This window comes from Camarhynchus parvulus, chromosome 15 (genome assembly GCF_901933205.1).
Source record: "Camarhynchus parvulus chromosome 15, STF_HiC, whole genome shotgun sequence".
In the NCBI taxonomy this organism is placed as follows: Eukaryota; Metazoa; Chordata; class Aves; order Passeriformes; family Thraupidae; genus Camarhynchus; species Camarhynchus parvulus.
The window spans coordinates 10,332,889-10,344,447 of NC_044585.1; the positions used below are offsets into that span (position 1 = coordinate 10,332,889).

The 11,559-nt window shown below is 48.4% G+C and overlaps 1 protein-coding gene across 1 annotated transcript; it reads left to right on the forward strand.

The window, feature by feature from the left end:
* Positions 1-255: 255 nt before the first annotated feature.
* RPL6 (ribosomal protein L6) lies at positions 256-4,018 on the forward strand. Its single transcript, XM_030959114.1, has 7 exons — positions 256-396; positions 922-1,170; positions 1,261-1,359; positions 1,698-1,841; positions 2,694-2,742; positions 3,260-3,444; positions 3,827-4,018. Exons 2-7 carry the CDS (start codon positions 922-924, stop codon positions 3,977-3,979), a joined length of 879 nt encoding a protein of 292 aa, XP_030814974.1. The 5' UTR covers positions 256-396; the 3' UTR covers positions 3,980-4,018.
* Positions 4,019-11,559: the final 7,541 nt, after the last annotated feature.

Consider the following 11,559-nt stretch of genomic DNA (forward strand, 5'->3'; position numbering starts at 1 on the left):
CCCGCGTCACCGCCCGCGCCGTCATCGCCCCGCGCCGCGCCCCGCCCCGCGCCGCCGCTCCGCCCGGGGGGCTGCGGGACCCCCGGCACCGGAGCGCGGTGGCAGCGGAGCCTCGCCCGCGTACGGGGCAGGGCGCGGAGCCGGGCGAGCCTCGAGCGGACGCGGGTTAAGCGGCGGAGGCGCGGCGGGGCCGCTGTCCGGAGCGGGGGTCCCGCAGCCCCCGGAGCGGGCGCGGGGTCCGGTGTCCCCCTCGCTGGTGACCCGGGGCTGCCCCGGGCAGTGCGGACCGTCCCGGACTACGAGTCCCATGCTCCCCCGCGCGGCGCGCTGACGTCAGACGCCGCGCTGGCCTTAGCCCGCGCACCCGGATGTGAGTCCCTTTTGCTCCCCCGGAAGGTGAGGATGGCGGAGCTGCCGCCATCGGCGCGGGGCCTGCCGCGCTCCATCCGCCGCCATCCGCCCGCCGGCGGCCCTGCTGCGGTCACAGGCGCGGCTCGGCAGCCTCGGAGAGCGGCGGATGGGCCCGGATGGGCGCGGGGGTGGGGAGGAGCGGGAGTGTCGCCGGTCCGAGCGGGCCAGGCCGCGGCGGGATGCGGAGGCCTCGCCGGAGCTTCCCGGGAGCTGGGCTGGGGCTGGACGGGGGAGGCCGCTGGGGCAGGGCCCGGCAACAGGCTCGGGATGTGTTTGCGTGTCCTCGGGCTTCCCACCGAGGAGCGCTTGGATGTGCGCTGGATCTCTTGTAACCAGCGTCTAGGAGCAGCTTAAGTCGTGTAGAGGCGCACAGAGAACAGGGCTAAGTCAGCTACGCCCGGAGGAAGTGGCTGACGGCTGCTAGAAAGGTGTGAAGGATGGTTTGGATTGTTTTATTTTTATTTTCTGTGCTTTGTAACGAGCCCTAAACCCTGCTGTCCGTGATCGCAGATGGCGGGCGAGAAGGCGCCGGAGAAGAAGCCAGGTGAGAAGAAGCCGGCCAAGAAGAAGGGAGGGGTGAAGAAGCCGGCGGAGCAGAAGCCAAGTCAGAAAGCAGCTGGGGACAAGAAGAAGAGGGTGAAGAAATACCATGCCAGCCGTAACCCCGTACTGGCCCGGGGCATCGGGAGGTATTCCCGCTCTGCCATGTACGCCAGGAAAGCCCTGTACAAGCGCAAGTACACGGCCCCAGAGACAAAGGTAGGGTGGGGAGCACTGGGGGAATAATGGGGTTTATCGTGGTGCCTTTGGTTTGAAATGTGCTGAGTTTTCCGTGTTCTTTGCACACAGATAGAGAAGAAGAAGAAGGAGATGCCCCGTGCCACCATCACTAAGCCAGTGGGTGGAGACAAGAATGGAGGCAGCCGGGTGGTTAAAATCCGGAAGATGGTACGGAAAAGCACCGGGATGCTCGTGGTTTGCTGCAGGGGGCTTTAGGCTGGGTGGTGAGCCTCGTGCTTGGGGTGATGCAGGGGCTCAGTTTGTGGGAGATGGTGGGAATTCAGGTGGGAATTCTCTATCCTGTGTGTTGCTGTGCCAAGGTGGAACCACACACAAATACAGAGCTGGGCACTAAATATTCCAAAATATTCAGTGTGTTCCCAAGCCCATCTGCAGCAGAAATCCTTCAGAAAGCTGAACTTCAGGGAAATAGGGAGATCCTTTTTGAGGAGTTGCTGTGCTGTGAGACACCCAGGTGGTACAAGATGTTTGTCCTGTGCTCCCAGCCCAGGTACTACCCCACGGAGGACGTTCCCAGGAAGCTGCTGAGCCATGGCAAGAAGCCCTTCTGCGAGCACAAGCGGCGCCTGCGGGCATCCATCACCCCCGGCACGGTGCTGATCCTGCTCACCGGCCGGCACCGCGGCAAGGTGGGCACTGCTCCTGCTCCCGGGCTCTGGCAGCGTTTCAGGCATCCTGAATCTCCCAGCTGGGCCACTGGGTCAAAATCTGTGATTTCTGTCTGGGTGTTTTCCTTGTCCAGCCTTTAGGAGTGAAGTGTTTGTAAATTAAGGTTGTTCTGAGCAGAGCTGGAAGTAAAACAGGCTCAGCCAGTTACTTGGACACGATGCAAAGTGTTTTGCTGCAGAACAGAGCCTTTTTCTGTTACTGCTTCTACAAGGACAAAACTTTGTCTTACAGCAGTTACTGCAAAGGAAAAATTAGAATTTTGTCCTTAATCTAATTATCAGGATCGTTATATTGGGTTCTCCATCCTCAGGATGGTCACCAACACAACTGGTATCCTTTATTTTCTTTTCTTGAATTCTCTGTCTTTGATGTTCATGATTCCATAAAAAATGCTGTCAGAGAAGGAAACCTTGACCAGAAGGAACAAAGCACAGTGGGGGAATGGCTCTGACTTTGTGAAGTTACAGGGTCCTTGTGGTGTTTATCCAGTTCCTGCCTTTAACTCACACAATGATTTGGGTGCTGGGATGGCTGTTGCCATCCTGTGGGATGGGGGAAGAATAAAACTGGAGTAATTGGCTTTGCTCAGCCTTGAGAGGTAAAGCTTATGGAGAGTCACACTTGCTTGGAGAGGAGGCACTTGGAAGTACTGGAGCTTGGATCACAAGGTGGCAGCTCCTCAGGTGGCACAGCTCACCCACACCTGGAGCACTATCAGTGCTTGTACCAGTAACAGAGGCACAATCCCAGTTTGGCTGTGGTGTGGGAGCACTGGGACCTGAGGATTGATGTCCCATCTCATTTCTTTACAGCGTGTTGTGTTCCTGAAGCAGCTTGATACTGGCCTTCTGCTTGTAACAGGTAAAAAAATTGTATTTAAACATGGTGGTTTTGTTCTGGGGGCTTCTTTGGGCCTTTTAAGTTCAAGTTTGTCTCTGGGGTCAGTAGCACAACAGATCTGCATGTGTGTGGTTTGGCACATCAGTGGGGAATCACATTTTGTGGTGGAGTCACCACCCCTGGAGGTGTCCAAGGAACAGCTGAATGTGGCACTCAGTGCTCTGCTGTGGTGGACAAGGTGGTGATCTGTCAAAAGTTGGGTTTGATCACCTTGGAGATCTTTTCCAACCTTAATGATTCTGCCATTTGTGACTTTGCTGGGAGGTGGAGGGGAGATAATTAAGCTTCAGGATCTGACTACCTGGAAGAGCTCAGAAAGGAGATTTTTGTATTTCTAGAGGGCTTTGACTGTTGTGATTTTATCTGTAGGCAGCTCTGAAGGAACTGGTCATCACAAAGACTAGAAAAATCCAGTTTCAAGGCAGTGGTGTTCAGCAGAACAGCTGACCTTGTTCTCTCTTGTCTTCTCTGCCTTCAGGCCCCCTGGCTGTCAACCGTGTGCCTCTGCGCAGGGCCCACCAGAAATTTGTTATTGCCACATCCACAAAGGTGGATCTCACTGGGGTGAAAATTCCCAAGCATCTCACGGATTCCTACTTCAAGAAGAAGAGGCTGAGGAAGCCCAAGCACCAGGAAGGAGAGATCTTTGACACTGAGAAAGAAGTAAGGGACAGGGTGGTTCCTTCTTTCTCAATGCTCCAGGCTAGGCTGGAAAGGGGGAATTAGGAAAAAAAAACCACATGGTTTTTAAGTGGTCATTAAAAAAGTGAGGTGATGCCATTAAAATGAGGTAACCTCCTTTTAAATTTAGGGATTTTTCTCAGAGGAGAAGGAGTTAAATGTCTTTTTTGACCAGGAAATGCTGTTCACTGTGTTGGCTTTAAGGAGCACTTCAGTGCTCCACCACCTTCCTATTATCAAGAACAAATGAGGGAAAGATTTCTTTAAAATCCCAAAACTCAGGGTTTGCTCTGAATTTCCTCCTCTCTCTAAAGGATCCTGCCGTTGCTCCCAGGATTTTAACTCTGTTCTCTGTGCTTTGCAGAAATATGAGCTGACGGAGCAGCGCAAGACAGACCAGAAGGCCGTGGATTCCCAGATCCTGGCACGGATCAGGAAGGTGCCTCAGCTCCGGGGGTACCTGCGCTCCACGTTCTCTCTCTCAAATGGAGTTTATCCTCACAAATTGGTGTTCTGAGCCTTCTGCAAGCACCACATTAAACTCCAAGGGAAAAAAGCAAGGGTTTGTGGTGTGTTCATTGCAGTGTGCAGCAGCAGGTGTTGCACGGCTCTGACAGTGCTTGTTGATGTGGGGTGAAATTCTGAGGGGTTGTAGGTAGTGACCAGAATTTGGAGAAGTTTGGGGTGTAGGAGTTTTGGCTGTTGTAGTTTTGTGGTGGTTGTTAGATTTCTTTAACTATTTAACATAAATAGGAATTCAGCTTTCTTAACTCTGTACAAGCTGAGAAGGGATTCTGAACAGATTTTGGTTTGTGAATAGCAGCTAATGCTGCACTTAGTGCAGGATAAAATCAAGACAAAATATTTCTGTGCTGAACTTCAGCTAATAAATAACTTCTTAGAGGTATTTCAGGAGCTATACTTTGATTTTGAAGTGGAAATGCTGGGAATACTCCACAGTTTTGCAGAATGAAAGTTCTGAAAGTGAGTGGAGAAGGTTAGTGCTGTGTTGAACCCAGCAGAAATCAGTGCTCTACACAAAGCAGGGATGTACAGTTCACCAAGTCTGGCACTCTGGAGCTCTTCCTTAGCCAGATTCTGCAGGAATACAGGTTTATGTAACTGCACCATCTGTCTGCCCAGTAATTCTGAGCTGAGGTAGCCAACAGGGTTAGACTTGACAAGAAATAAAGATTTCAACAAATTCATCCAGGCTCCATGAAAACAGGATGGGGAAGAGAGCAATGCAACCCTCCCTGAGGTGGAAGCCATGTTTAGTGGGAAAGAGGAATTGGGCTTGGAGAGCTCCAGGGGCAGTGAAAGAGCTTGGGCGCCTCTGGAGTACCTGGTTTGCACCAAGGGGCTGCAGTCTGGTGCTGGTGGGTGTTTAAGAGTCCAAAGTGAGAGCACTGGACACTCCCACCATCTTCCTGTTGCTAATTACCAGGCTGGGAGAGCTGAGGGGTGTCAGCCTGCAGAAGGGAAGGCTCCAGGGAGACCTTGAAGCCTTTTGCAGTGTCCAAAGAGGCTCCAGGAGAGCTGAAATGGCACCTGGGACAAGGCCTGGAGTGACAGGACACAAGGGAATGGGTTCTCTCTGCCACAGGTTAGATGGGATACTGGGAAGGAATTGTTACCTGTGAGAGTGCTGAGGCCCTGGCACAGGACGCCCAGAAGATCCCTGTGGCTCTCCCTGGATCCCTGGAAGTGTCCAAGGCCAGGTTGGACAGGGCTTGGAGCACCCTGGGGTGGTGGAAGTGGCAGGGGTTGGGACAGGATGAGCTGTAAGGTCCCTTCCAAGCCAAAGCAGCCTGGAATTCTCTCTGAAGTATCAGTGAGGCTCAGCAGAGGGAGGCAGTGAGCTGGCTGTGCCCTGTGCACAATTCCTGGCCTGGCTGGGAGGAGTCTCTTGCTCTGTGCTGTGTTCTGCCCTGTGTTCTTTATTTTCCCTGACACTGGAATTTTGTCTGTTACTGGTTACATCTTCTCTTGTGTGTGCTTTGCTGGCTAATGGGATTTGTCACAGGTTTTTAAGTTAAAGGGAGTTTCTCCTGCAATTCTGGGAATGGTCTGTTGATATAAATCAGCTATAAAATGATACAGAAGGGTTGCACACATCTCCCTGTTACTCCTAAGAAAAACCTTTACCAAATATGCTTTAAAAGTTCACTTAAATTAAAAATTGTGTGTGGGAACAACAAAATGGGGAAAGCCCCATGCAGCATGGAGAATCAGAAGAGTTGTATGAGCACATGCTATTGTAAATTCAGTCACATCCTTGTGCTCTTGAGGGAAAACTGCAGGACATACTAATGCTCCAGTCATTCCCTTCCCTGGGGGAGTGGGGAAGTTGCAGTAACAAAACAGCCCCAAAACCAGTTGGGTGTGGAGATCCAATGGTGTTCTTGGAACTCCTGGTTGCTCCTACCCTATAACATTCCTGCTTTGTGGATCAGGAGACACCTGGAACCATTAACCTTGTTTGCTAGGAGGGGAGGCTTTGTCTGCCAGTGTGCTGTCAGGAAGTGATTTGGAAATGGGAGTTGGTTATCAAGAGCTGCTGGTCTGGAGCAGTGCTGTCATTGCCCTGTTCCTGTCACCTGTGTGATGAGGAGGTGACAGTAACACACCCTGCAAGGTGGGAAGGAAGGGAGGGAGGGAGGAATCTCTGCTCCTGTCAGTGGCTGAGCTGAGTCACTGGCCCAGCTGGATGCCAGTGTCACACCAAGGGATGTGGGAGCACAGAAATTGGAACACCAAATCCTGCCTTCCCGAGGCCAAGCAGCTCCTCAGGCTTTGCTGCAGGAAATGGAGATGGCAAGTCCCTCATATTCCAAAAGGAGAGGCAGCCAGTGATCAGCTGTGATGTGTCTGTCTCCAACCTCCCAAATATTTTCCCTGAGTTCTGTGCAATCTGCCTTCTTTGAAAAGCTGCAGGGTGAGGGATGGAAAACAGGAAAAACGAGGCCTGTGCAGGTGACCAGCACAGAGGGATTTTTTTAATCCAGATAATGCTGGCCCCTACCTGAGCACAACTTGCAGCACATAAAGAGCCTTTGTGTGTGTTCTGGCTGGCCCCAGCATTTCCCATTCCATGTGAACAGTTCTGCAGCTGGGCTCGCTGAGTCACTGCTTTTTCCTGGGCAGCCCCCACAGAAGGAGCCAGAGACATCCAAAGCCTCCATCACCCAATGAAAAGTGCTGGAGATGTGCAGCTCCAAAAATAGTGACAGCCTCAACCACAGCAGCACTTCATTAGCATCAAATGTGCTCTTTGCTTCAGCTGCCTAATAAAGTGATATGTAATTATAATAAAGCATCCTTTGGAGAGGAAAGAGAGAGGGATGTTGGCTTTCCCAGGGAATTGATAATAAGATGTGATGCCTTGTTATCTCCAGGCACCTATTTTTACCTGTCAGCTGTGCAGTGGCCTGGTGGCTGCAGCTCCAGCCCAGTGAGGCTCTGTCCAGCTGACGCAGAGGGCTCAGGGAGCAGCCACTGCCTTTGCCTCTGGATCAAGAATCCTGCTGGGACAGGATCCTCAGGAGAAACTGAGGCAGATCTACAAGACAAAGTTAAAGTCCTTTCCAGTGCCAGGCTTGTGGCAACACTTATTGTGGCATTTCAGCTGTGACTGAAACTCTTAAACTCTTGGGTTTAACCTCAGTTAAGAGAGGATGCTCTGGCTGGAGTATGAAGGTGCTTTTATGGGACTCCCACACCTTTTGGGCCAAGAGGTGAGGAAAATCTGCCAAATTCCCAGATATATAAATAATCAAATAAATTCCCATCCTATGGACATACCATAAAGAGCTCCTGCTCCTGTCCTGGTTTGGGAAGAGGAACTGAGGTTCCCAGCCACTATTCACCTGTTAATTGGATTTCTCCAGTTCTCCTGCATTGCAGTCTGCACTAAGCACTTGACAACTCATTGCTTAAGCAATTAGAGCAATTAAATCCTTGTTTTTATAAGGATCTTATTCATAATAGTCCTTGTTCTGTTTTGTTCTGGAAGGCAGTGGTTGGGCAAAGTCAGGCAGTGCCTGAGTCGCTGCAGAGGGTGGGTCTGGGATGGTTGCATGTGGAATCTGACATGGGTGCCATGCAGCAGCCAGGACATTTCTCTTTATTTAGTTACTTTTTAATTATTTGTTTGTTGTTTGGGGTGTTTAGATCAGAGCAGTCTTAACCCTCTCACAGCTATCAGTCAAAACCTCCATTTTTGGCAGCTGGCTGGCTTTTTTTGGGTCACTTTATCTATTTTTCCCCATTATTTCAGTGTTTATCTCAGGGGAAATGACTTTGCATGATGGATTGCACACAGAGCCAGCAGCTTCTCTGACCTAAGCATGGTTCACACTCCATCAGACATAAACACTTATTAGTTGTAATAGTGATGAGGAAAGAGGAAGCACAGTAGTCAAAATAGGACTTGAGATGAAAGAAATTCAATGGTTTTTCCTCAGCAATATTGATTTTCTGTGTGATCCTGAGCAAGTCGCTCATTTTCAGAGAGGTCTGTGCTCACATACTGCAGAAAGCAGAAATACTCTCTGTCTAGTCTCAAGAAGTGTTTTCAACTTCAGAAAATGGGACATTTATGTCCATTTTCTGAAGTACATAAAAGAATAAGCAGTGTCTGCTTGGCTGACACTGAGGGAACCTGATCCATTAATCTGATCTTGTTCCATGAGATCATATCAACATTTCAGACTAAAAAGTACAAAAGTTGTGCTGTGTTGAAGACTGGCACAGGTGGCACAAAGAATAAATGTTCTCATAGTCCTATTTATCAATTTTAATGTCATTTTTTGCAGAATTTAGGCTGTTTTATTTGTACAAGGCAGCAGAGCTCAAAGAGTGAGAAACTGGAGCCATTGGGTGTTTCTGCAGTTGCCCAATTAGCAGTTCCTGGTGCTTTGCCTGCTGATTGGTTTTAATTATGATCATAACCAGCTTCTCATATTTTACATCTGCTGAGCACTTTGGCCTTGTGACATCCAACACAGGTCGAAATAAGAACACCAAGAAACCACACAAAGGAAAATTGATTTCTCCAATCCATTGGAACAAGCCAGTGGGATGCAGAGAGCCACCCCAAGGAGCACAAGGAATACCCTTAAATCTCATGGAGAAAATAAAATTAAAACCAGAAACAATTTCATTTTCATCTGTTTTGTCAGTCCTAGTGGATGTAGAGGTTTTCACTGGCCTGACAGATGCCTTAGGATGTAATTGGTTTTAAAATTAAGGCTTTCAAGTATCACCATGTGCTGTACATGGGATCCTATTGTTCAAAATGGCCATTTGGAGAAGAGGAAATAAAACCCAAGATAAAATGTACAAAAGCAGCCTTTGGTTCACAAGGGAGGAAGTGCATTTTTCAGAATAAGGCCCTAAAAAGAGTGATATGCCCTCAAAATGATGGGACCATTCAAATTTCTGCTGAGAATGTCCTGCTGAGCTTAAAGGAAAATCTCTTTTGTGGAATTTCATAGAAGTTGGTGGGGAACCAGAATTCTTCCTTCAAGAAAACACAAAAAAACCTGAACAAATGTCCCTGTGGAATCAGGGGACTGAAAGCACAGCAACTCCTGCTCAAAGGAGAGGCACATGGCAGAGCTCCTGTGCACTGCGCATCGCCCACATGGCTTCCCTGGGGCCTGACAAGGTGCAAAAAGGCCACTGGAAACCTGGAGCTTTGTGTTTGTGGAAGAGAAAAAAGCCAAACATGTCCAGAGCAGAGGGAGAAAAAGGAAAACTACCTTATGAGGCTGCTGATGCAAGAGAAATTTCGAGAGGGTTGGGTTTTGGTTTTTGTTCAAATCCTGGCTTTGGTCAAAGCGCTGAGCATAAAAATGTGTGGTTTATTTAATCCAGCACTCCAGGAAAGACTTGCCTGCTTTGTAATTAAACAGAACTTCATCAAGGCAATGTCTCACATCATTCTGTAACTGCCTTCTAACACAGACAACCCATTAATCCCCAAACTGCCTGACAGCTTGAATAAAAAATAGAATTAAAATAATCCAAATAACAGCACAAATTGTGTGGTTTGGGCTCCCTTGAAATAACTGCTGATTTCACAAGTGCCTGAGAAGGGTGTCCCAGTGTGAGCCAGGCAGTGCAGCTGCTCCTGGGGATTTATAATTCTCATTAGAATTTCTATTACTCTTCCCATCCTGTCACCCTGAGCTTCAACTTTTCATGTCATTCAATTGCCACCACCCCAAGCCCGGGCAGAGTGGGTAATCAAGCCTAAAAAATGGCTTTTTGATGTGTTTGTCAGGCCCAATCAGGAGCCACATGATAACAGAATGGAGCCCAGCACACAAAATGTGGTCCCTGTGCTGCAGGGAGGGCTGGGCTGATGTCACCTGGCTGGGAAATGATAATCTCAGGAAAGGGTGATGCTGGTGGCTTTGGGTGACTGACAGCACTGCTCTGGTTCTCCTGTTGATTAATTGATTGTTTGTAGGGTTATTTTGGTTGAAGTTTAGTTCTTCCTGGTTCTCTGTGGGCTCCTTGTGATGTTCTTTCTAAAGAAGCACTGTGCTGTTGTTAAGCATAAAGTGGAGGTTTATAAAACAATTCCCATTCCCTGTCAGGACCAGGATTTTATAAGCACAGGACATTCCACTGCAGCAGCACAAACTCACCTCTCCCACACCACAAAGGAAGAAACTCTCCTGAAGTTGAAAAGATTTTCAACCACTCTGGCTTCACCCAGAGGCCAGTCCAGCCTAAATGTGGAATGATGAATTTTCTGGCCTTTCCTGGTTTGTGCCATCTGGCTGGAAGGAAAATAGGGAAAAATAGGTGAGTGATAGAGAGCATAAGAGGACTGCAGCTCTCACATAAATCAGCAGCATCCCAAACCACAGCACACATCTCCAGCCTCTTCTGTTTGTTTCCCTCATATTTATATCCTGTCAACATGTTCGCTCCCTGGGACTTTATTGTATAATAGTTATTACTCTTCTTTTAAAAGCAGATTCTTGGCTGGAAAAAGAGGAAAGAGATTGGAAAGAACAAGAGAAATGCTGCAAGAAAGAAAGGAAAGGGAGGAAGGCTCCATGGGAAGAGCACCTTTGGAGATGGGGGCATTTAGAGCTGCAAGCCAGCACCACACAGAGAGCAAAATTGTTCTTCCCAGAGGAAAACCATTGCACTTATCCCACTTTGCACAGCTTGCCTTCAGCTCTCAATTAGTGGCTTTCAGTTTGAGCTTTGTTTTGAATGCCTGTCACCACTGAAGAAAAAATCAGCAGAGACTAACATTTGCTCAGGCCAGGGATTCACTGCCCTGCCTTCCTTTGCCAAGAAAAAGGGCTGGTAGTTCTGCAATGCCAGTGCAAACCTGCTAATTAGGAATTCACACTCTTGGATCTGATTTAGGAATTGCAAGTAAAAGACAAGGATGATGAAAGTTCAAGCACCACCCCTTTTAAAACCCTCATTTAAAATCCTGTTTTCCCTCTCTGCTGTGGTGTCCTGTTGGTTCAGATTCTCCACTATCCCAGGTTGCTCCAAACCCTCTCCAACATGGCCCTGGACAAGGAAATTGTCCCAAAATATACTTTTGTCCCAAATGATTGTCCCAAATGATGCACTTTTCCCCCTGGAATGTTACATTGCAAATGTCAACATTTCAGCTTTTTATTCTGATTAGGATTGAACATTGTTAATAAATATTGTGTGAAGTTCTGCCCAGATCTCAGCTTTGACCAATGTGTGTATGGAGCTGTCTGGGTGGGGAGAGAGAACTTTTCCAGGGATATCAGTTCTGGAATTTGGCCATTACAGCTCTTGTTCAGGGTGAAGTAACAGGAATTTCCCCTGTGTTTGAACCAATCCCTGTTTGAGGGAATCCCTCAAACACAGGGATTGCAGGATCACTATTTCAACCAACTCACTTGGGAAATTGGAGAAAATTCTTGAAATACAAATGTAGACACTCAAATATTTCTTGATAGAGAAATAAGAGAAAACTAAGAGAAAACCAGTTTATGACACACTCTCTTTCCAAGGGTTTTAAATAAAACTTTAAGTAAAATATGGGGTAAATATGAAGCCAGAGATGCCACTTTGTCACGT

Bases quoted from the DNA above. Each gene is read 5' to 3' on its own strand.
- RPL6 (XM_030959114.1), top strand. From the start codon at position 922: ATGGCGGGCGAGAAGGCGCCGGAGAAGAAGCCAGGTGAGAAGAAGCCG. The intron at 2,743-3,259 runs GTAAAAAAATTG...CTCTGCCTTCAG, and splicing joins TGGCCTTCTGCTTGTAACAG to GCCCCCTGGCTGTCAACCGT. The intron at 3,445-3,826 runs GTAAGGGACAGG...TGTGCTTTGCAG, and splicing joins TCTTTGACACTGAGAAAGAA to AAATATGAGCTGACGGAGCA.